Source organism: Episyrphus balteatus, chromosome 2, assembly GCF_945859705.1.
Source record: "Episyrphus balteatus chromosome 2, idEpiBalt1.1, whole genome shotgun sequence".
NCBI lineage: Eukaryota > Metazoa > Arthropoda > Insecta > Diptera > Syrphidae > Episyrphus > Episyrphus balteatus.
In genome coordinates, this window is record NC_079135.1 from 47,216,218 (window position 1) to 47,242,038 (window position 25,821).

General features: G+C 30.7%; 1 protein-coding gene across 1 annotated transcript in view; it reads left to right on the top strand.

The window, feature by feature from the left end:
• Positions 1–25,821, top strand: part of LOC129912560 (BAI1-associated protein 3) — a 153,605-nt gene that overhangs the window by 32,738 nt on the left and 95,046 nt on the right. The window contains exon 2 of the mRNA XM_055990854.1: positions 16,334–17,224. Coding sequence (XP_055846829.1) covers positions 17,023–17,224 — 202 coding nt within the window. The 5' untranslated portion in view covers positions 16,334–17,022. The remainder of the gene's footprint in view (positions 1–16,333; positions 17,225–25,821) is intronic.

Below are 25,821 nucleotides of genomic sequence, written 5' to 3' on the forward strand. Positions count from 1 at the left end.
GATTTTGATTAAACTTTACAAATGTAATATTTAAAGCAATTGCAATAAAACTGCAGTTTTATTTTTTTCAAAAAAAGTCAAATAAAAAAACATTTTTTTTCGGCTCTTCCCCAACATCAACAAAATTTCTTTAATTTTATACAGAGGCAGCTCTTAAAATCTGCAAGTAAACTAACATAAAAGTTTTTTAAACTGCAAGAGCAAGTACGTGCGACCCCAGTCGTGCATTTTATTTTTATTTAAATCGGAAGTCTAACTTGAAAATGGTTCTTAGACAAATTAAATTTTCTATCCAATTAAGGTTGTTACAAAATTTTAAAAATTAATTTTATCTAAAATTCTAACCTAAAATCAATGAAAAAAAGAATTAAACGATAGCTTAAACCTATATGTTATGTAAAATGTATAAAATGATTTCATATTATTTTAGCTTTCAATATTCACCTCAATCATGTTTCTACGGCATCTAGAAAAAAGCTGGAATTTTTTAAATACAATCAATTTTCAAAAAATCTGGATTTGGTCGATTTTGTTATTTGACAATTTTTAATAAATTTTATATCATTAGAAAGCTCAAAATTTCAGCTTTATAATGCCTCAAACATATCTACACACCTACAAAAAAATTGATTTTTTGGTACCAATTACAGATTTTACTGTCTCTTCGAAAAAACACCCTTTCATTTAGTTTTTTTTTTTATTCAAACTCTTTATTCTCGCTTTCAATCCCAAATTCAACGTTTTCACCAAATTTAATTAGGGTGGCCCATTAATTTCGTTTTCACTAAAAAAAACACTATTAACCTTTATACCTATTCTTATAGACACTTTAGATTCTTGTTTCTTATTTCGAAAGTAACAAAGTCGCTGATTTTCAATAGCGGAACACTATAATTTTTTATTTTTTCCAATATGCCTAAATTTTCTCTGCATATAAAAAAACACCCTTTTACATAAAAAAAATGTATAGACATATTTTATTCGTAATTCCCATGGGAAAGACAACATTTTTAATAAGTTTCGTTAGGGTACCTTTTAAGCCATTGATTTTATCGGACGTATCGCGGATTTCCCTAATTTACAAAAAAAAACATCGTTTCACCTTAAATATTTGCATAGACTGCTTAGATTCCTAGTTTCTGTTATAAATGAAACATTTGTACCAATTTTCATTGGTATTACATTTTTTTCCCAGTTTCTGTGGTAATAATTTCGAACTTCACAGACAATTTCGTAGACTCTTTAGATTTTTAGTTCTTATAACAAAAAAAAAAAAACTTTTTCACCAAGTTTGAAAAATGAACGAAATTAATGTCAGCTGATGATGATGATGATTCCTTTCCAACACATAACTGAACCTATACAAAAAAACACCCTTTTACCAAAAATATTTTTAAGAACTTTATGAAATCTTTTGTCCCTGCTTTATCCAAACCTTCATCCCAAATTCTTTCAGTGTATCATATTTTTCACATGTGTCATATGATGATATTCGACAAACAATTTTTGACCTTAACCCCCTCGGTATTGTATGCGAAAAAACACCCTTCCAAACATTTTTTTTAAAGACTTTTCTGATCCTTGGTTCTTATTCCAGAAGCAAACTTTTTGCTAATTTTCATGAGTGTGACAATTTTTTTTTAAGCCTATTTTACCTGTACTACTCGTAAATCACCGTAACAAATTTTGTAGAATCATGTCCCAAATGCTAATATTATGGCCATTTGTCATCATAAAATTGTTGCTAAAGAGTGTGTTGCAGATATTAAGAAGTTTTTTCGGGTCTTTGTAAAAAAATTGCTTATTTGGAAAAATGTTATTCCAAAGTCAGAATCCGAATTTTTATATTTGAAATTTCTAGATTTCAAATTATTTCTCATCCGAAAATTCTTTTTTTTAAATCTTTTCTCTATCGGAAAACATCTATCTCAACAAATTCTGTCTAACAAATTTGACCAGCATATAATGTTAAGCTAAATCATGTGAAAAAGGAAATCATTGAGATTTCTGAGGATCCATCTCTGCTTGATATTTATCTATGTGTGTATATGTGACATTGTGACATATGTACATGCATGGGTAGTGTATCATGCAATATTATATTATATATTTTTTTTTCATTATTTTTTTTTTCCAAGTTGTTGCTTAGAAATGACATGATATTGTGGTTTCATTTCCTTTTGTATGTTGATTCAAGATATCATTTGTTGTTTTGAAAAACCTTTTCGTTCATTTTATATCCTTATCGTGTCGTCGGTTTTGGTATCCCTCTCGTTACACAGAGAGTGAAGAGTCTTCTACTTCAGATGCGTCATCATTTTTTTATTTCGTCTACGTAGATATGTTTCCTTTTCGGAAATTTAATACATTCAATTCAGAAAAATATAATATCCACTTTATGAGAGGAAGAGATTCAACAGAGTTCTGAAAAAAAAAAAATATATATATTTATATTCAAGATGATTTTATATGATTGTGTTCGATTAAATTTTGGGGAAAAAGTATATATAGATATGATTTATGAAGGACACAGTGAGTTGACATTTAGTTGTTCTTATCATGATTTTTAAATAGACAGAAATCATGAGATAAATTAATGGTTTTTTTGCGAAGAAATTTTTATATATTTTTTTGATAAATGACTTGGATATGGATTTTGATGTGCTGAATATCAATTTTGATTTTCGGCTTAGTTTAATGGTTTGAAAAGCTAGCAAACCAGAGGAGGTCTACTTTGCTTTTTCGACTTCTTTTTTTTTTCTAATATACTAGAATAAATCAGTTCAAATTAAAGTCAATTTAGGTCCTTGCATAAAAAGGGGAGGAAGTCCAAATATATTTGCATATTTGCACATTTTTTTTATCAAGTTTTAGGTTAAATTAAAAATATAAGTAAATTAGTGCGATTTTTTAAAGCCTAAATAAAAAATATACACCTGTCCCTCTTTTGAAGCATGCTCCTCAATTGCTTTTCTATAATGACATGTGATATGATTCATTTGCAAACAATTAATTTTGAAACAAAATTTAAAACCAAAAAAAAAACAAAATAATTTAAAGTGGGTCACTGTGGTGTATGCGTAATTTTTTTTCTATGGACAAATTTATAGAATATAAATTTAGTATTACAACCACCCGCTGATATGCGGGTTAGTGTCGAATTTATAAGGACACAAAATTTAAGAAAAAAATAAATTTTTTAAAGATTTAATATCTACTCCACTGAATCAGGATAAAAAATTTTTTTTTTGAAAAAAATCATTTAAATTTTATTTAAAATGATGTGAATAAACTTTCTTTATTTCTATATTCTCTGTGCAAAATATATTATGGTGTTCATGAAAACACCTTTATTCTTAAAAAAATGTCCCTCTATAGCATATTTTTAGAATTTTGTTTTTTTTTTTTGTAATTATATTTTTAGAAGCGTAAAAGAAAGTTTGTATACCTTTGGGAGTACAAGTTATTTAAAGAATTATCCACATCCAAGATTATCTCAGTTTCTCCGTAAACTTTTTAAGAAAAGAAAAAAAAAACTCAGATATAACCTCAGGTTATTATAGCTCTAACACAGACACACACACACACAAACAAACAGAAGAAAAGAAAAAGCATACAATGAATTTCACATAAAATCATCATGAAAGTATTTTTTATTATTTGAACAAAAAGAAGAAAAAATATAATAAAAGTAGTAAGTTGCTTTTGGCCCGGAAAATATTCTTTTTTTTATACTTTTTTGAATTTTTTTTCTTCCTCCAAAAATATATAAATATATAAAGTTTTACTATCAAACCACTGAAATCAGCTAAAAGAAACTTTATTTTCAATTCCCTGTGTCTGGGATGTGGAAAGCTGAACTAAGGCAAAAGCATACATTATTATCCCTAAGCTTAACGAAAGGTTTTCTTTTATTCTTGGATAAGTTTTTTCTTATCACAAATGGAAGTCTCTAAGTTCTAATTCTGTGGTAGGGGTAGTTTATAAATAGAAAATATCAGCAAAGACGATTGTCAGGCAATCATTAAGATTTATTGAAATTGTTCTCAAAATTATTACTTTTTGTTGCAGAATCTGTCGATAAATATGAATTGTCATGAAAGGTTGTTCAATATTATTCAAATCCCTATTAATTTAACATATCCAGATCCAGATTATAAACAACAGCTTAACTAGGGAATCGCAGTAAAAACGTGAAAATCGTAGATGAAACAAAAAACAATGATTAATATAGTAAACCGCAGCCAAAAATCAAATATTCCAGCTAAAAATCATTAATAGCAGTTAAAACTGGTTAAACATTAATTTGAAGTTAAAACTGCCGAAATTTACAAACCGCCTAGGAAAAAGGTAAATCGATGCCAAAAACTTTTAAAACTCATTCAAAACTGGTGAATCACATCAGACAGTAGTAATTCGCAGCCAAAACTGTTAAATCGTATCCAAAACTAAAAAATCGGAGGCAATACCTATAAATCAGAACCAAAGACTGGTAAAAGGACCTCAAAACTTTTAAATTGAATCAGAAAAAAACAAATAAAAAAAATTGTTACACTCATGAAAATTGGCAAAAAAAATTGCTTTGGGGATAAAAACCAAGGATCAAAAAAGTCTGTACAAAAAAGTTGCGTGGAAGGGTATCAATAAGGTACCACTATTATAACTTACTTTTTTCAATACACCCACATTTTCTCTAAACCTAAAAAAAAACACCTTTTCACATGAAAAAAATGTACTATTTTATTCGTAATTCCTATGGCAAAGACAAAATTTTTAGTAAATTTCGTAAGGGTACCTTTTATACCATTGATTTTATCGGACTTAGCGCGGATTTTTCTTATTCCCAAAAAAAAAAACCCTTTCACCAAAAATATTTTTATAGACTGTTTAGATTCTTGGTTTCTAATTATAAATGAGATATTTGTACCAATTTTCATTGGTGTAAAATTTTTTTCCCAGTTTTTGTGGTACTAATTCCGAATTGCATCATTTCTAAAAAAAAAAACACTCTTTCACTCAAGATAATTTCGTAGACTTTTTAGATTCTTAGTTCTTATAACAAACGAAACTTTTTCACCAAGTTTGAACAAAAATAATAACTCAACCCATAAAAAAACGCCCTTTCACCAAAAATATTTTTAATAACTTTATGAAAACTTTACTCCTGCTTTTTCTAAGGCCTTCATCGCAAATTTCATCACTGTATCATGTTTTTCACATGGGTTTTGAAGTCAAAAACAAGCACCCATGATTTTCAGCGACAATAACTTTTTTTTAGAGCAATTGTATTGACTTTATTTTTATGTGATTAGATTCAGCATCAAAAAATACCTTAAAACCATTTGTCATATGATGATATTCAACAAACAATTTATTTCACTATATTTTTGACCTTCACCCACTCCCTCAAGTCCGCGAAAAAAAAATCTTTCCATCCAATTTTCTTTATAGGCTTTTTTGATCCTTGGTTCTTATCCCAAAAGCAAACTTTTAGCCATGTTTCATGAGTGTACAATTTTTTTTTTAAAGACTATTTTACCTGTACTTACTGCTAAGGATTTTAACTCACCAAAACAGTATACACCATTATCCTCCTGTCAAAGTTCAAATCCTTGGTATTTCATTCGACATATGTCTTCAAAACTATGTATAACAACGCTGCTGTGTGTATTCCATTCAACTATAATTTAGAATGTTCTCACTCACCGAACGTTAAATGCATTAGCCTAAAAGCCTTTTGGCTTATCACCACCACGTTTATCTCGATCCATTAACATATTTATGTTGAGAATTTACTGCAACAGGTACCTATAATGCCGTCAAGTTCTAGCTTTTTCCCCAATTTCGTGTATATATTTTTTGTTGTGCTTCCATCCCTACAGGCTTCACATAAAAAGCCTCCCCAAAATAAAAAAAGTGTCATGGATGCGATATACCTATACCAATATAGCAAAACTCATACAAAATGTCACGACATTGATTTTATGACCAAACGTATATAATGCTGAGCAAGGCGTTAGTTTTCAACGCCTTTTTAGAGGAATTGAATAAGGTAGTTATATGTCGCGTCGTGTTGTCGTCAGCGTCGTTGTCGTTTCAATTTCCAATGGAGCGTACGTAACGGCTGCCAAATGTTAGTTGAACCTACCTACGTATACCTTCCTTTCTAATTTTATAAGAGTGTACAAAATGTACACATATAAGCAAGGCTGGAACGATAGTAGACTATTTGCACAGAAGAGAGAATATGAGGTTGGTTAATGGAAGGTGGTGGGGGTAATTGTGGTAAGTGCTAAAGAAATTGAAAATTCGGGTGCTGAAGGCATATTCTCCTCCGTATACTTCCATCACACTAGAGAGCCTACCTCATGTAATCCGATCGATAGATGATGGTTACCATCAGTTTTTGTAGTATGTTCAATGGGCGTACAATATTTTACGACCATCACCATCATCATAGCTTTGCCCTCTCGTTCTTCCCACAAAATATAATTCTCTTTACCTTATTTCTTTCGAAAGATTGAAAACAAAAATTAGAAAAAAAAAAGAATTCCAAAGCTTCTTAAAAATGTTGGTTCTTGTTGTTGGTTGTGTGATGTGAAATGAGCCTTAAAAAATATTAAATATTTTCTTGTACAAGTTTGCTAAAGATTAATGAAAAATTGTCGAACTTTTAATGGGAAATTGATTTTTTGGTTTTAAAAATTTTTTTTTTCCTCAGAGTTTGTGGTTTGTTAAATGTTATGGTTAGAAATGTTCGTTTTATGGAAAGAGTACAATTAAAATTTTTTGAATGTTGTGAATTTGTTTGAAGACCTTAATTGGTAAGCAAAGCTCCTTAAATTAAAGCCTGACAAAAAGCTGTTTATTTACTGGTAAAAGTTGTTGTTGTAATTTCAATCATTTCAAAAACATTTTGATGTAGGTATATAAATTTTAAGTAATCGCTTAGTCCTCTGGTTCCCTCACAAAACGGTCGTGACATGTAGTTTGAACCAGAAAACAGATTGTTCAATTCGACTACCATATATTTGACCAGCTTAGCGCAGATCCAGGTCTGATTTGGGCGAGTTTATTATTAAGTTTCAATGCTGACAGTAAAACTGGAACAGGTGCCAATTCTTCTAGCTGGTGATCTCGGGGATAAAAACTTGACTTATGCCAGGAAATCATTATTGGTAATCATGAGGATTTTACGTTTTCCAAGAGGGTTTCGTTCCAGAAGATGTTGAAGAAAAATTGTTAGCTTGGCTATTTATTATAGTACAGGTAAAATACTTATTAAAAAAAATGTTACACTCATGAAACTTCGTAAAAAGTTTGCTTTTGGGATAAAAACCAAGCTCTCGTCTCGCCGTCTCGCAATATTGTAAATCAGGCATAAAAAAAAGAATCTAAAGTGTCTATAAGAATATCATGGTTAAAAGGGTGTTTTTTGAGTAAAAACAACCACCCTAATGAAATTTGGTAAACAAGTTTAATTTGGGATAGAAAGCAAGAATAAAGAGTTTTCAAAAAAAATTTAGGTGAAAGGGTGTTTTTGTCGAGAAGACAGTAAAATCTGTAATTTGTCCCAAAAAGCCAATGATTCGTGTAAAACGTCTAAGAACTTAAGTAAAACGTTCAATTTCTCATCAAAACAAAAAACAAAATGAACCATTGTCTTTTTGGGACACTTTTTCAAATATACCCATACTTTCTCCACATCTAAAAAAATACCCTTTCACATGAAAAAAATGGGAGCGGGTCAAAATTCTGCTTTACAAAATTCTGCTTTTTTCAAGAAAATTCTATTTTTAAAAATTCTGCTTTTTTTTCTATTCTGTCTTTTAAAATTCTGCTTAAAATTCTGCTTTTTAAAATTCTGCCAGCATTTAAAAAAAAAATTCTGCTAATTCTGCTTTTTTTCATAGCATATGCGTTTACTGTACCAAAATACACCTTAGTAATGTTTTTTTAGGTTGGTATTTTTTAACGGCTTGTTGTTAAACCATCACAAATTTTCAAACTGCTTAGAGTACTGACTTTCTTATAACTCACATCTATACAAGTATGTGTGATAAAGTATATTCCTCTTCTTATTTAGTGTTTGAAATATCAATTTTTTATTTGACTAATTAAATAATATAAACAAATAAATAATGTTCAATTATTATTTTTCGAAAATATTTATCATTAAAAATCTTTTCTCAATATTTTTAAATTTATCGATTTATCAAAAAAAAAATATGAATATTACAAAAAATTGACAAAGTACTGTAAGTAAGTAATATCAAACAGGCAGCAAATTAAGCTAGAAGATGATTTTACAAAATTCTGCCAAAAATTAAAAAAGGGTTTGGAAAATGTTAAAAAGCGCCCGCTTTTTAACATTTTCCAAACCCTTTTTTAATTTTTGGCAGAATTTTGTAAAACAGAATTATGAAAAGCAGAATTTTGAAAAAAAGAATTTTGAAAGCAGAATTTTGAAAAGCAGAATAATGGGCAGGTTCAGAAACGTTAGGGACTAAATATTTAGGTAATTTCTCGGCCTCTGATTGGTCAACTGTCAAAAAAAAATCCTTCCAATTTAGGTAATTTTATTGGAAAGCTGACTGGAAAGTTAGGCAAGAAATTTTTCCCTAAATATTTAGGAAAGTTTTTTTTGTCAACATGACAGCTGATTGTTTTTAATTAAAGAATTACGATAGCATAAATAAATTTATTTGTGTGAAAAACGAGTAAAAATTGGATTATCGGTTATAATTAATATTACTTACTTATTATTATTTAGTGTCTGGCGCATGTGATCTCTAAAATTCTCAAGTAAATTTCGAAATTTGACAATAATGGCGTATCCAAATTAATTTAGTCAATTTACTCAAATTTCCGTTCAGAAAATGACGTTACCTAAATATTTAGTCCCTAATATTTCCTGAACGTGCCCAATGAAAGCAGAATTTTGACAAAAGAATTTTGACCCTAACCTGAAAAAAATGTATAAACTTATTTTATTTCCAATTCCCATGGTAAAAACAACATTTTTAATAAATTCCGTAAGGGTAACTTTTATACCATTGCTTTAATCGGACTTATTGCGGATTTCCCTTATTTCCCAAAAAACACCCTTTTACCTAAAATATTTGCATAGACTGCTTAGATTCTTGGTTTCTGTTATAGATGAAACATTTGTACCAATTTTTATTGGTGTAACATTTTTTCCCACTTTTTGTGGTACTAACTCCGAGTTTCATCATTTCTTAAAAAAAACACCTTTTCACTCAAGATAATTTTGAAGAATTTTTAGATTCTCTAATTAGAAACAAGTACGTGGACCCTTATTTTAATAATCAATATAGACATAAAGTGCATAGTTTTGGCCAAATACTTGAAAGAAAAAATCCCCTCCCTTCCAAGCTTAAAATTACTTGTTAAGATTGTCAGCCTCCTGTTGAGATATTTCCTCCTTTTTTTGAATATTAACATAACTTATAATAAAGGACATAAGCCTTAAGACTTAAAATATCAACAAAATGTCTACACAATTTTTTTGACGAAATATTATTTATGTAATCGATAAATTTTATGAAGAATAATAAGAAACGTGCTCATGCTCAGCCCACAAAACATAGACAAAAAACAAAGAAAACATAAAATGCGAAACCCTCAAAATGAAAAGGAATTTTCCTTTTAACATTCAACTTCCATAGACTCAGCATCCCTCATAATTCTACTTCGATTGGCCTCTCCTATTCTATTCAGCACAATTCAGCAGTTTATTTCAATTAGGGGAATCCTAGTCCCGTTTTCATTCTTTTCATAAGCAAAAGATAAAACTTTATTTCATTCATTGTGACACAGAAAATCGGCTAAGGAAGTGCTTAAGATATAATTTATTTGCTTTTCGTGTCCAACAAACCTTTACCAATAAACTCTTCTCCCGGTTCAGATTTTTCATCCTTAAAGTGAGTAACAAAATCTCCAAAATAGAAGAGGAGATGAAATACTCAACTAGAATTGCTTAGGTTGTGATTATTGTTGTTGTTGAACAATGATATCCTTAAGAAATTGCTACTCCGCAGTCCTCCACTATCAATTTGCTGAAAGATGGATCTGAATATAATGAAGATTAATGGCGGGCAAAGTATATCACTCTCTCTCCATCTCTATGATGGCTCGCTAAAGATGCAGCTGTGTTTCTGGGTAAAAACCTTTACAAAAACTTTCTCGTCTTTTTTTTTCTATTTATGTTTTTGTGAATATAGAGACCCCTTTCGGAGAAAAAAAGTAGCAACTTGTTGGTGATTAGAACACGGAAATGCGTGCTTAATTATAAACAATTTGCTAATTGAAAAGAATGATTAAAGTGGGATGAAGAAAGTCTGTCAAGAACGATAAACAATAGAGAAATTTTCAAAGAGAGAGAGAGATAGACTGATGTAAATACGTAAAACACCACCGGAAGGATGTATAAGCTTTTTAAATTATAAATAATTACTCTTTTGGTGAAATAAGATTATTATGTAAACTTGCTTTTTTTTGTTGTTGGTTTTGTCATTTCAAGACAAACATCAGGATAGTATTTTATCGATTTAATAATAATAATCAACAAGGGGAAAGTTTCAAAATAATTTAGGGTAGATATTTGATAAAGACTGAAGGGATTTTCGAACACAAATCTGACATGAGAATGTGCGATAAGGAAATTCAGATTGTTTTTAAAATTTGATGAAGATGCTTTGTATAAGGAATTGTTTAAATTGTTTAATTGTTTAGGAGGAAAACTAAAGTGAAAGGTTTGTGATAAATTTCTACGAACAATATTTCTTGATTTAAGTTTATCCAAACAGTTAAGAAATTTAACGAAATAAAGGAAGAAATAGCATTTCTAAGAAATTCAGTTTCTTCTGATTCGGGGAAAGAAAAGAAAACATTAAATTAACCTTAAACAAGAATTGAGAAGAAAAAGACTACCGCAACAATAATAATGGAAAATGTATGCGAACTTAATATTAGTTCCGTGGTTCTCGCAGTATTAGAATTCCTGATCTTGAAATTCATACGAGTACAAGCGAGTTCATTTCGACACTGCTGGACCAATTTAGAAGACTATCGTAACTGAATTTATGGGTTAAATAGTTCCCCAAAATCGTTTACTACAAGGAACCTAGTCTGCCTATTCGTGCGACTGACAAGAAGGTGTAAGATTTAACCAACTTATTTATATTTCACTTATCTTAATACGTGCAAAAAATACTAGCAGACGCACTTGAATTTGCAAAAACCTGAAAATTTACAAAAATCTTTAATAATACAAAATAATTTAACACAACGGCAACACTTACAAGATCGAACTATCGTTGTTAAAAGTAAAGTTTTGTTAAGCTTTTTAATTTTAACATAAATCTGTTTCAGCAAATATATAATTTTTAGAAAATTAATTTTCAAACACAAAATTTTGAAAAAAAGTTATATGTAATAGTTCTTTATTGAGAAAATTTTACGTACCTTAAACCTGAGTACTAAATATTTTTTTATTTATAATAAGTTGAATTCAATAATCCCGATCTAAATAAGGTCAAACGTACACATTAAGAAAAGGCCACTGTGGTGTATACGTAATTTTTTTAAGAGTTTAATTTTTAACTACATATACATATTTCAACGAGTTTTGAACATAAACACATACTTATCTAAAAATATGTTTCGAACATAATGTAGGGTATAAAATGCGGAAAATGTTTTACTGTACGACCCTTTAAAAATTGCGGAACCATGTTTTAAATAGATAAAATAGACCCATGTGACCTACTATCTCAAACATTCATGTAGCCTTGAAATTAATTGAAATGCATGGGACCCACAGTTTTCTATCGAAAACTACTCCGAAAACGATATTGACGTCCATTTTTATCTACCGGTCCATAACTATAAATACTTTGCATTCTGAGTATCGTACGTAAGCATTCCTTCCATTTTTCCTTGTCAACAAATCATTAAAATAAAAACAAAAATCCGAAAATATACTTAAATCATCAATTCCATCCAAATTATCGAAACAATCATTTTAATACAAAAATAACAAACCATTAATATTTACACTGGCTATTAACTTTAGCTAAATAATCATCTGTGGGAATCCTTAATTGAATTTCACGCACAAACCTTATAAAATCCTAAAGGACAAACAAAAAACAAAAACAAGCAAAAAAATAAGCCTCATATCATAAACGATTTCAAGTACACCCTTTAGATTCAAATATAGGTCGTTCTCCAAAAAATTTCACCTTCTTTCCCAGGAAGCGGGAATAAAATAACAAGCAAACATAGCCTGAAACCTTTAATATTTTTTTTGTATATTATCTTATATTTGTTGGGAGAGAAGACAAAAAAAAATACACACAGCGAACAAGATAAGATTGAGCATCCTTTTTCGCCAGTTTGCTGTTGTCAGAAAATTGCACATCCTTCTAAAATGTTTCATCATGCAAACGCCCGATTAAATTTCAAAAAAAATATAAAGAAGAAAAAAAAACATCAAATATACACGTTTAAACGGAAAGAGTGTGAATTATATTTTAAAGCTTTTTCCTTGGCTCCCCTCCTTTTTACCAGGCAACCTCTGGGATCAGTAGAAATGGTTATGGTTTTTCTGCCGCATATTCCTCACTCTCACTATTTTCACACCAAAAATGTTGCTTTTTGCCTTATATTTCTTTTTTTTTTACTTGAAGACTTAACCTTGTTTCCTTTTTAACCTCTCTCTAAGAAAAATTTAGCAGTAAAATATATAGGTCCCTACGTTGCAGTTTGAACACTTTCAGTTTAAACACTTTCACCTTGTTACCTGTTTTGAAAAGTCTCATGAGACGTTCAATTTAAGCTCCCATTTGGCTAAGTTATTGTAGTGAAAAATGAAACAGGATTTTTTTTTGTCTTTTAATATAATACGAAAATATCCTTTCCTTCCTTACTTAAAAAATATTTGTTGGGTAAAGGTGTTTTCTTCTTAACGTGAAAAGGACTAAGATTTCAAAGATTGATGTTTTTTTTTTATTTTAAAGAGCATACATCGATAAGAAAAGGATTAAAAGAAAATCAACTTAAAAGAAGAAAAAAGAAACTGGAGAGAGATTGAGAGATCATCATTCCAGATTCTTTACTTAGGAGGACACATACAAGATATACATCACAGCTTAAAAAGGGACCCTTTTAACTGTAATATGTAAATTTGTGTACGTGGCAAACGCAGTTGGTAAAGTTTTAATTAAAACACAACAAAATAAGTGCAAAAACATTGAGAACTTGTCAAGGAGTTTAGGGAAAAAAAAAGTTTTGTTCAATGTTTTGGTTTTTCTTATCGTTTCTTCGTCTGGGTTTTTTCACTTTTCAAATATTTAAAGGTTTTCTAAAGGATTGCTTCAATTTTAAGGAAGTAAGTCTTAAGTATTTTAATTAAAAATGATAACTTGAAAAACCAACATAAGATGATAGGTTATTTTTAATGTGCTAAATATTTTGTTGTTTTGGACTCCTGGAAGGAGTTGAGTTTTGTTGACTTTTTAACAGGTTAATTTAGTTGAGAATAAGGCACTTTTTGCTTCAAATTTGCTCAGAATCGAAAAAAAGCATTTCCTCTTCTTATACCAAGTCTCTTATACCTCTAACAAAATCAAAATTAAGTAAAAAAAGGTAAACAAAATTGTTTGGCCTTCTTTCACCATTTTCTAACAAAATGCCAATTGTTACATTTCAAAGTTAATGAAATTTTCTTTAATTTACCTTTGTACAAACAAAAAAAGTGACAAAGGAAAAAAAAAAAATACCATACTGTGCTTCAAATTGTCAAAATGAAATTATTTCTAATTACCCACGAACTTTTCATGTCACGTTTACTCGTACTCTTACATTATATAACAAAAAAAAAAAAAACAAAAGAAAGACAAAACCTCTTCAACAAACTTTATGGGTTCACATTGTCTCAACACGTTTTGTCTTGATGTCAAATAAAAAAATTTAATAAACTTCTTGTAACACGCTTTTCAGACTTTTTTTTTGTTCTCTTTTTTTTTTAATTTTTTGTTTGTATTCACTTGAAGAGCAGGTGTTGCTGCTGACAAACTTAACTTTTCGGATTGTGATCCTTAAAAGTTTTTTTTTTATTTTTTTTTTAAATAACCTACAATTTTTACCTTGTCTATATATTTTTGTGTACCTAAATATGTAGATATGTTATTCTTTCTTGCACAACAACACAAATTAAGAATTAAAACAAATAATACTTTGGAACTTTAACCTTATAAAGTGTTGAGCTTGGTTATACGAAATTAATGTTTTTTTTTATAAGTTTAATTATATTTAATCAAACTCATAATGATTTTCTATTCAGTTTTCCATTTGTTAAAAACAATCGATCGCTTTTTAAAATAATCAAAAACAAAAGCATCCTCGATGGACGGAAGCAAATAAGGATGACAATGAATATATTAATAGATGTTATCAGTTTTATTTTAAGCATTAACACGAATAAACTTTGAGCCACTAACAACACAGCAGAAACAAAAAACAAATGACTGTTATATTCATAGGATGTGTGGGATTATTGAAAGAATGATGGTCTAATTCGAGAAAGTTCGAAAAAAAAAAATAAAAATAGAGCAGTTCTTAAATAAATGTTTTTTTTTAATAAAACAGACATTTTCAAAAATTAAAAAAAAATATAGTAAATTTTTAAGAAGTTATTAATTAAACTAATAATAAAATTAAGAAAAAAATCTATACTGCGTTTTAAAAAATTGATTTTTCAAATACTACTTTTTAATTCAAAATGTTGATAAATGGCATTCCATCGTCACATCGAGTCCGTCAACATTAAGTACATATAATATTGATGAAAGTTTTTGACTCCTATTCAAAAACACCTGCGGTCCAATACAAGCAAAATGGTTGGCAAAAGAACTTATTCAATTTAAATCAAGCGAATGAATAGTACATTAGCCTTATGTGTGCATCACAGCGTGCGGTAAATGTGGTATTTCGGATTTCCGTGGGAATTACATATTTATTGTTATGGCCATTCTATGTTATGAACATTCTATGTTTTCGGACAAATTTTCAAAAATGCATAAAATTTCGAATTTTCCAATCTTTGATGTTTATTTAAGTCCTTAAAAATAGCGGCCTTTTAAGTTATTAAAAGTTATTTAAATTTGTCCAAAGCCGTTTTTGTAAGTTTATTGGTTTCTAAGATATTGCTTTTCGAATTTTTTTTAATTATGTCGAAATTGAGTATTTTTGGTGTTTTTTAGTATTTGAGCAAAACTACCGACCTGCCGAGTACTTGCTCGCATTTTAAAAAAGGCAACCGACGAAAAAAAGAGAGAAGAAAAAAAGTCTCGTCTAAAGTTAGGAGTAAATATTAGACGTTTAGTGATCCTTTTTATCCAATGCAGGCCAACATTAAAGACCGAGAGCTGGGAGCAGATTTTTTGCGTGAGAGGTAAACGATTCTTATTAATATTAGAATAAGTCCAGTCATGGTCATGACGAAAACGAACGTCTGCCAGCATGTATCTGCGCCTTTGCTGAGAAAAAGTGCATCAAAAGTACATTTTTTCTTAAAATAGATTTAGTGCGGGTAACCACCTGGAAATAATTGGATCCTGACGCCCTCATCTTCCTGATAACAAAAATACCCATGACAGACGTTTTACCTGAGCCCAAACTAGAATTATTTTAACTTGTTACCTCTCCGACTAAGACAACTAAACTATTTTCTTTAAAATAGGTAGTTTTGAGTTTTGTATGAGATTTTATAGAGAGGTGAAATTTAAATTTAATTTAAAAGCAAAATTAACGGTATCTGCCAGATGAACGGTATTACCAAAATCAAAGACTTTGTTTTCTCAAAAAACAGCTCGAACGATTTTGATTCAGTTTTTTTGTGTGTGGAAAAAGACCGTTCTGTGACAGATTCCCTTAATAACGGTTCAAAAAATATTTTGTTATGCTTATGACCTTAGTATGACCTTATTTGACACAGAAATAATGTCGTACTATTTTTTTCACTTTGAAGTACCTACTCCTACGTATAGTTTTTATTTGATTTCTTTGATAAAATTTTCAAATAATCAACTCATTTTGAAATATCAGAAAAATTTATTTTTATATCAAACAAAAGCTGAAATAACGTTTTAACAATTTCTTGCCTACATTACCATGTTTTGGTCTGTTCCATTTAAGCAACAAGTCTTTCACTATGTACATATTTTGTTGGTTATAAATATTATAAAATCTTTTTTAATTACCTCTTATCACGAATTCATTCTAAATCCGATTTTCTTCTAATTTTCAGATTAATTTTCAATCCCCCAAATGTTATCTCACGGAAATAATTCATTGATAGCCACCACAACATCAAACTACTATCAGGACAATGATCGAATAAATGTTGCAGACATTAACCTGAGTAATGTAGAATGTTGTTCCCTTCGACAAGGATAAATCGTATCGGTCATTTGTCTTAGCAACGACGGTCAGCCTAAATGAGAAGAAAACAAAAATTAATCCAATAAAAAAGGACCAAAAAAGAAGAAAAATACGAAAAACACAACATCAGAATATATAACTTTTGCGGAGTAAGAAAACGAAAGAACGGTCGAACGCGTAGACGAAATTTTGCAAAGAAAATTGCTTCTTCATGTTTTTGTGAAACCAACCCGCAATAAATCAAAAAAAAAAAAGAAAACCAAAGAAAAAAAACACGAAAAGGCATAATATTTATTCATTTTTTCATCATAGGTGAATGTCATAACGGACATTAAGGACACCAACAAACAGGATCAACAATTTTTGACGATTATAAGCTACTTTATTTTCATTGGGACACAATTTTCGGTACCAGTCATCTCCCTATACAACACACACGTTTTGATAAGAAAAAATAACCAAAAATTCCCTACACAAGGATATAAGCAACAATATAACAAACCATCAAGGACGAAAAAGTGATTTTTCAAGCGATTACTCTCGGTCGGCGCGATAATGAGTTTTTTCAGTTCGCTTCAGCAGTACGTTACAAGTGGGGTAGCTGGTCTGGGACTAGGAAACCGACGGTTTTCTCTATCACGACAGGACTCAAGTGAGGATAAAAGTGGCACCGGAGCAGCCTCCGGAACTGCTGGTGGGGGAACATCTGTTTCCGGCGCAAATTCTACGAATGCCACAGCTGCACCCCATGTACATGGTAAGTTTTGTGTGTATGTGTGTTAGAGTGAGTTGGGAATGTATTTTGATAATATTTTGCTTTTTTCTTTATTTTCAATGAGAGTAGAGATGGTATAAAATGGTAGAAAATGGCTTAGAGCAAGATTTTGCTGTCAGAGTTGGATAAAAGTCACTAAAGTTTGGTACTGATAATTAGAAAATGATAATTTGATAATTCTTGGAAGTGCTTACTGGCTTAAAGGAGGACTATTCTGTATTTTTTTTTTATTTGCATGCTTTACAACGGAAATAGCTTTGTTGACCCGGGATATTTTAATTAAATTTTAAATTCACAAAACTGAAATGGACTGCAGGATGATGACAGAAAAAGATTTTTAAGAATTAGAACAAGTCTTTTAGTATTCCTTGGTAAATGATATCTTCTTTAATTTCTTGAAAAGAACTGAAACAAATTTTAAGAATAACTATCTCTGGTCATAGGAAAATTCATATAATTTGAGTTGTTCTGTTTCGACAGAATTGAAGGTCTCTTATTTTCTACCTAATAGCAATAAGCAAAAGATTAGAATATTAATTTATTATGAACATCAATTCATCGGTATAACTCAGTTTTAACTAAATTGAACAAGTGAGTTGGTATTTGCTCCTGACCAAATTCGAGTTCACAAGGTAGTAAAATTAGAAAATTTGTCCGAGTTTTTATATTGATGTTAATTTCTAAGAACCAGTGCAAGTATTAACTCTTAACTGTGCAGTACTGCTATAAATTTAGTTTTAAGAATTTGAAAAAAAGTCATCTTCAGCTGCTTTAAGCACTCCGAACCTAGCTGCAGATATATAAGTATGAATAGGTACCTAAGAATATCCCTATTTTTATATTTGCGAAAAAACTGGGCAAGGATATTTTTGTTTCTATGACTAAATTGCCTGTTTCTCTTGGTTCTTCCTTTTTCAGTGAAATAATTCTTCAACAAAATGATTTCATTTTGAAATTTTGTGAAAAAAATCTCGTCAGTGTCGGAAATTCTATTTAGTATTTTTAGGTAAGGCTGGTTACACAGATAGAGTTATTAAAAAATGCTTGTGCCCTTTTTCTATAAAACGACTTCTTGCTACTGATATCCACATCCTGATTTCATTTAGTACCAATAACAAAAAGTGATCCAAGTACAAGTTTCGCTTCTCAGAAAATTTGAACTTTACTGCTTTAATCTCAAAAGAAGGCATCCGAGTTTTATTGATAGTGGCGTGATGATTCATGAGAATGCAGGGCTTGATATGATGACATTTTAGTTTCCCGCAGAACAGATCAGCCACTTTCCAAATTTGTCATGTTAGGAGGTTTAATAACACTGGTCTGCAAGGAAATCCTCTTTTTAATAAAACTATACTTTTCTAAAGGATTTTTGTATGCTGATTACGAATCCGAAGTCAGAATTGACCTAAGACGTCACTTTTTTTTATATGTTTCCGTTAGAAAATCTCAAAAACCCATTTTTTTTGCTGTTTTCGAAGAAATATTTTGGCAAAATATAATCTTTTTCAATTAAAATTGTTACGGTTTTTCTTTCTTCTTCTTTTTCAATCTTCTCAATATCTCTTTTCTTCTACGTCACATCTTTATTTAAGTAAGTTTAGTAGGTTTGGCATGTCTTAGCAAGAAACTGATCTCTAAAAATTCATATATCTTTCTCCCTAGAGCAAAAGTATACTTTTCTAATGGATTTTGGTGTGCTGATTTTGAACTAAAAAAATTTAAGTCAGCTCTGTTTTTTGAGATATAGTAGTTTTTTTTGAGATTTTCTTTATAAAAACTTGATTTTGTGATCCTTTAATGCGAATATCTCAAAATCCTGACGTGATAGAATTTTTTTGACTTCGGATTCTAACTCAGTAATCAAAAACTATACGAAAAGTATACTTTTGTTTATACACAGAGAAAAATAGACCACATAAAATAGAACAAAAACAATAAGATTTCTCTATGGTTTTCATCCTTATTGTTTTAAAATCGAACTGGAGACTTCAAAGCATTAGTCTTACCACCTGAACCAACGTGCCATGAAAATATTGATCGCGATTTTTGTTCTAGTGCTAAGTTGCAAAAAAAATCAACTTTTCAGTCAAATTTTAATAAGATTTTCTCTATAAAAATAATATGAAATCTCCTTAAAAAAACCTTATTCATCGTTGATTTTAATAAGATTTCTTTTTGAATTGTATGGACTGTAAAACAATATGTCAATCTGTTAGTTTTTAGCGGGTCATATTTTTCTCTGTGTAGGAGAAACAAATCTAAAGCTTTACATTAGTTTATCAAATGGTTTATTACAAATAAGATATTTCTAAATAGAAAAATAGTATATAAAATTGCAAAACACGTACAAATTTTGTTTAATGTATTTTATTATGTTTTTCTTTTCATATTTGACTTTTTAAATATAATGGGCGTTAATATTTTACATTTTCCTTAATTGAGGTGTTCTTTTTTATGATTTACTGAAAACAGGATATCGATATTTTTGCTGTTTTTGTGAATTAGTATCTTAAAATGTGTTTAAACTTTTCTTAATAAATGCAAATTTGGTGTCATATGACAGATCATGTTATGAGAAATAAGTCCTCCAAATTTGAGATTAATATGAATAGTATTTTTATTTTTGTACAAGGTCAACTGAATCTAAAACGGTTATTTTCTACAATCTACATACTCATATTTTCAAAAAATCTTTAAAAACAAAAATGGTGCGTGCTAAAATTTTTCTGAAGCCATTTGAAGGAGAAAAAAAAAGATACATTTTCCAGACCCAAAGGGACCTTTCAACAACTTACGAAAATACATTTTATCGAAAACCAAATTTTGGGTCTATCCGTAACATTTCATATATCCTAGATGGTTCTCCAGGTTAATTTATAAGAGCGTAAGTGTCTTGAAGACATTTCATTATTCTGTTCAGTAAAAAGGGACTGAGTTAGCCAGAAGTGGAATCGAATTACGGTTTATTCAACAGTCTATAATCAAAACCCTGGTTATTTACTTATTACGTCAAATAGTAATCTTTTCACATATTTTGACATATCCTAGTCCCTTTTCTCTCTACCGTGTTGCAAATAGTTATCCCTCTGGATAAGTTGGGAACAATTTGTATTATTCATTGCAAAGACTGCAAAAATTAGTTTTACTATTTAGTTTTCGGGTTTGGAAAAAGAAGTGCAAACTGTTTTCTGTGAAAAAGTTCCAGAAAAAATTTGCAATGATCTTATTAATATTTTTTTCCTACAATTTTAATTAAAGCACTTTTTCCTAAAAAGAATTAAAAAAAAAAGTAGTTCTTTAAAATAGATAAATATTTTCAAGAAAAAAATCTTTCACGGGCAATAGTTTTTTTCCTACCAATTACACTGGTCAACAAGGTTTTTGTTACAGACACCAAGATATACTTTTCTATAGGTTTTTTGAGTGCTGAGCTCGAATCCGAAGTCAGAACAATTCTACCACATCACGTTTTTGAGATAATCCCGTTAGAAAATCGAAAATGCCGCTTTTTTACCAGTTTTCGAGATTATTTCTTAGCTTTTGGTTATTTGTTTTAAATAAATTTCTTAACGGTTTCTAATAGAACTAAATCTTGTCTTTCTAAATCCGTTTAAATCTTTTAAAAATCTCTTATCTTCTTTGAGAAATCTGAAATCGAAATCAACGTGTTTGGTATATCTCATATTTATTTGCTTTTAATAGTAAATCTCGAAATGTTCTTTGCCATTCGCTTTCAAATTTTGACACAACGTTTCATTTACATTCCCGTAAGTTCTTGTCTTGTTTTTAACAAGAAAAAAAATTATATTTTTCTCACTAGTAATTATTTAGTATAAGTATCTGACACGGTCACGCTTTGATGTATCTCACTGCGATTCGCCACCTTCACAAATATAAAAACTTGCAAGATTCTAAATGGAACGTTGTGTCAAAATTTGAAAGCGATTGGCAAAGAACTTTTCGAGATTCGCTATTAAAAGTAAATAAACATGAGATATACCAAACACGTTGATTTCAATTTCAGATTTCTCAAAGAAGATAAAAGATTTTTAAAAGATTTAAACGGATTTAGAAAGACAACATTTAGTTCTATTAGAAACCGTTACAAATTTATTTAAAACAAATAACCAAAAGCTAAGAAATAATCTCGAAATGATGTGATAGAATTTTTTTGATTTCGGATTTGAGCTCAGCACACCAAAATCCTATAGAAAAGTATATCTTGGTTTCTGTAACAAAAAAAAAAGTTTAATTTTGTTGACCAGGGTTATTATTTATTAAAAAAATACTTATGGCAGTTCTTTAAGATTATTTTATTTCCAACATTCTGATATGCTCATTTTTGAGATTTCTTTTGTTTTTTATTCAGTTTTCAAATACCTATATTGCTCTGTACAGTATAAATGTACAACAATATATGTATCTTAGCCCAAGAACGTTGTTATAATTGAACCTGAATTTTTTTTTTTTTTTTTTTTTTTTTTTTGACGGGAGGAAATCTTCAAAAGACACTTGGCAGTATTCGACACCAAGTAGTGTGGGACTCTTAACCACTAAAACCACCTCTTTATCAGGACCAATCTTGAGAGATCGACATCAGATTTTTCTTTCTTAGCTTTGTAAAATCACTTTGGGGGAAGTTTAAACTTTTAATACTTTCCCATGTTTTTTTAGACCATAAGCTGATGAGGCTTGGTTCTTCTTAATCTCCGAACATGGTTTCTTGTATTCAAGACGGACACCATTTCAGAATTGGTATGACATTGCAGTCTCTGATTATGGGATACAGCGTATTTTTTTAACAACTTCTGTAACCGTTTCTATTTGTAAGTCACGATGTAGATCGCTATTTCTTATGTACCAGGGTGCATTAACTATTCCACGAAGGACTTTGTTTTGGAATTTTTGGATGATTTCGGTATTTGTTTTCTTTGTACAGCCCCATAATTGGATACCATAGGTCCAAACAGGCTTTAGTACTTGATTATACAGCATTATTTTGTTTTGGGTTGATAAATCAGAGTTGTTACCAAGTAACCAGTACATTTTTCTATATTTCAAGTTTAGTTCTTCTCTTTTCTTTTTGATGTGCTCTTTCCACTTTAGCTTTGCATCCAAAGTCATTCCAAGGTATTTGGCCGTATTGGCGTAAGGTAGGTACAGCTTGATTATTAATGAATATTGGAATATTGTTTATCTTTTTATTTGTAAAGTTTATATGTGAAGATTTTGTTTCATTGAGTTTGATACGCCATTTTTCGGTCCAATCTCTGACTGTGTCGACGGCATATTGCAGCTTTACTGCTCCCCTAGAGACACATTTGTCGGGTACCAAAATTGCGGTATCATCTGCAAAAGTAGCCATTATGGTGTGATTCCCAACTGGGATATCCCTTGTGTATAGTAAATACAGGGTAGGACCTAGGACACTTCCTTGTGGTACACCGGCTTCTATTTTCTTCAATTCCGAATATTCTTGATCGTACCTTACTCTAAACAATCGGTCTGAGATGTACGATTTTAATATTTCATAGTACTGTCTGGGAAGATCCCTTTGCAGTTTGTACTCAAGTCCCTCATGCCAAACCTTGTCAAAGGCTTGAGCAACATCTAAGAAAATAGCTGAACAGACTTGTTTTTCTTCTAATGCTTTTTCTATTACATCCGTTATTCTATGAACTTGGTCTATCGTGGAATGTTTATTTCTAAAGCCAAACTGATGATTTGGGATTAACCTTCTTTCTTCTATAATTTTGCTAAGTCTCTTCAGAAGCAGTTTTTCAAAAACTTTTGCCATAATTGGTATAAGCGATATTGGTCTGTAAGACGTCACTTCTGTAGGTGGCTTACCTTGCTTGGGTATGACAATAACTTCAGCAATTTTCCAATGGTGTGGGACATACCGTTGCTTAAGGCATGCATTTATTATATATTGGAGTTTTATGAAGGCTTTCAAAGGCATTTCTTTCATAACCTGAGCAGTAATAAGATCGTAACCTGGTGATTTTTTATTTGATAGTTGATGTAAACACATACTTTTTACTTCTTTTAATCTTACAATTGGTATTTCACTTTCATCTATCTTATCAACAAGCTGTAAGCTATTTTCAGCCGCGTTTGTTGGGTATGGCTTAAAAACATTCGCAAGATGCTCCGCGAAAAGGTTAGCTTTTTCTTTTGGGTTACCGATCCATTTCCCATCTTGAGATTTCAAGGGAGAGTTTAGTAACTGCGGTCTTTTCAGGCGCTTGGCTGCTTTCCATAGCGAAAAATCGGTTGAAGCATCAGTCGTTAAATTCTTTAGGAATGTACTGAGTGAATCATTTTTGAATTTATAAATTTGTTTTTTAAGATTGTTGCTTATACGGTTAAACGTTGTTTTATCATCTGGAAATCTAGTATTTTGCCATTTTCTTCGAGCTCTTCTTTTCTCTATTATCAACTCTCTTATCTCTAAAGGATATTTTATTTCACTTTGTCTTCCATTAGAAAATGTTGGAGTACTTTCTTCAGCGGCCTGTTGCACATCAGCAATAAATTGTTCCACTTCATGGTCAATTTGCTCGATTGTATCCATGGGAGATCTTAAATTTATAAAACTTAAAAGCCTTTCTCTAAAATCACTCCAGTTTGTTTTCTTATTTACAAGCTTTGGATTACTTTTTTCTATTACTTCCGATTCACTTAGTGATAGAATCACTGGAGTATGATCTGATGACAAGTCATAATTACCTTCGACACTAATGTGATTTCGTTTGATTCCTTTAGCTACGAAAAAGTCAATAAGGTCTGGTATTTTGTTAGTATCGGAAGGCCAGTAAGTAGGCGACCTGGAGGAATAGAATTCGCAATTGTATTTACGGCCTGCTTGGAAAAGTCTTTTGCCTTTAGTTGATATAAGTCTTGAACCCCAATGGGTGTGTTTCGCATTGAAGTCTCCACCAACAAGAAAGTTATGCCCAAGAAGATTTAATAGATCTGTATAGTCATCTTCTGTCGGGGAGCGCCTTGGTGGGCAGTATATAGCTGCTATCTTAAACTCTTTCTTTTTCATACCAATACTAATAGTTGTTACTTGCATATTTTCATTAGTAAGCTTGGTTTCTTCATAATGTTTTAAGCTTTCTTTTATAAGAATCGCCGATCCACCTCTTGCCTTGTCAGCTGGATGTGGAGCGTGGTAACATGAATAGTTTTCTATTACATTATCTAGACTTTGTCCATTGGAGAAGTGAGTTTCGGACACCAGGCAAATATCTATGTATATGTTCTAGATCTAAAAAGATTTTTAATTCGGATAAGTGTTGTAAAAGACCGTTTGCATTCCATGTAGCGATTTTAAGTGTTCTGTCCATCATTGTTTTTTAAGAGCGACTTTTTCGCTTAACTGTTTGATATTCAAATCCTGTTTATCAATTCTTTGAAGAATGAGGTGTAGCATTTCTTTTATGGAAGTCTCTTCATTCTTCCGCACATTTTTTAGAATCTGAGAATAGGCTTTATTTTCATCGCTTTTACTTTGAACAGCTTTTTTAGGCGGTTCATTCTTAGTATTGTTTTCAGCAGTTAAATCGGTATTTACTACGTTTCTGGGTTTGTCTCTAGCAGATGTATTTTTGCTTCTGAACTCTTGGAATTTTTTGGCAACTGGGCAGCCTCTATAGCTTGCCGGGTGATTACCCTGGCAGTTCACACATTTTGCTTTCTGATCTTTGCTCATCGGACAATTTTTAGTTGCATGTTTTCCTTCGCACTTTACACAAGCAAACTCGCGGTTGCAGTATTTTTGGGTATGACCAAAAGCTTGGCAACGTTTGCACTGCGGAACAACTTTAGATTTTCGGAGCGGTTCAATTTTAACAGCTATGCCCAAGATTGATCTTACTTTATAAATCTCCTCGATACTTTGTTTACTGTCAAAAGTTAGCATGAATAAAGGTAGTAACCTCTTACTTGTCGTCGATTCTCCAGAGGAGTTTTTAATTGTCTCGTTCTTAAATAGATTGACTGCATCAAGGGCTTGAAAGCCTTTTTCTACAAGATCATCCACTACTTCCTCGGGAGAGCACGATGAATGAAGACCTCTGGCTACTACTTTTGTTGGCCTTGTAGCTTTGTTCTCGTATGAGTGCCATTGAATTTTGTGTTTGCTTAGTTCTTCAGTGACAGATCTATACTCGTCGGCTTCTTCGACTATGACTTTCCAGTTGTCTTTGTTGTACGATGTGTATTTGCAAGCTTTTTTAGTACATTTTTCTATTATTTTCTTGAGATATCCAAAAATTGGAAATCCTGAGATCATAATTGGTGGTGGTGTAATTTTTTTTGCTGCCTTTAGCGTGAGATTTTGATTTAGCATCAGCTACCGCATTATTCACTTTTTTAGTTTCTGTAATCAACTCTTTATTATTTACAGCTTCAGAGCTTTTCTAATTTCTTAAACAAATCTCGGGACTACCTGTTGCTTTACGTTTCTTTGTGATACGCTTATTTTTCTTTTTCTCAGTTTCGAACAAGAGTTCTTCTTCATCAGTTTGATATTCAGGTTCCATATATCTTGGACTTAACTGAAGCGTGGA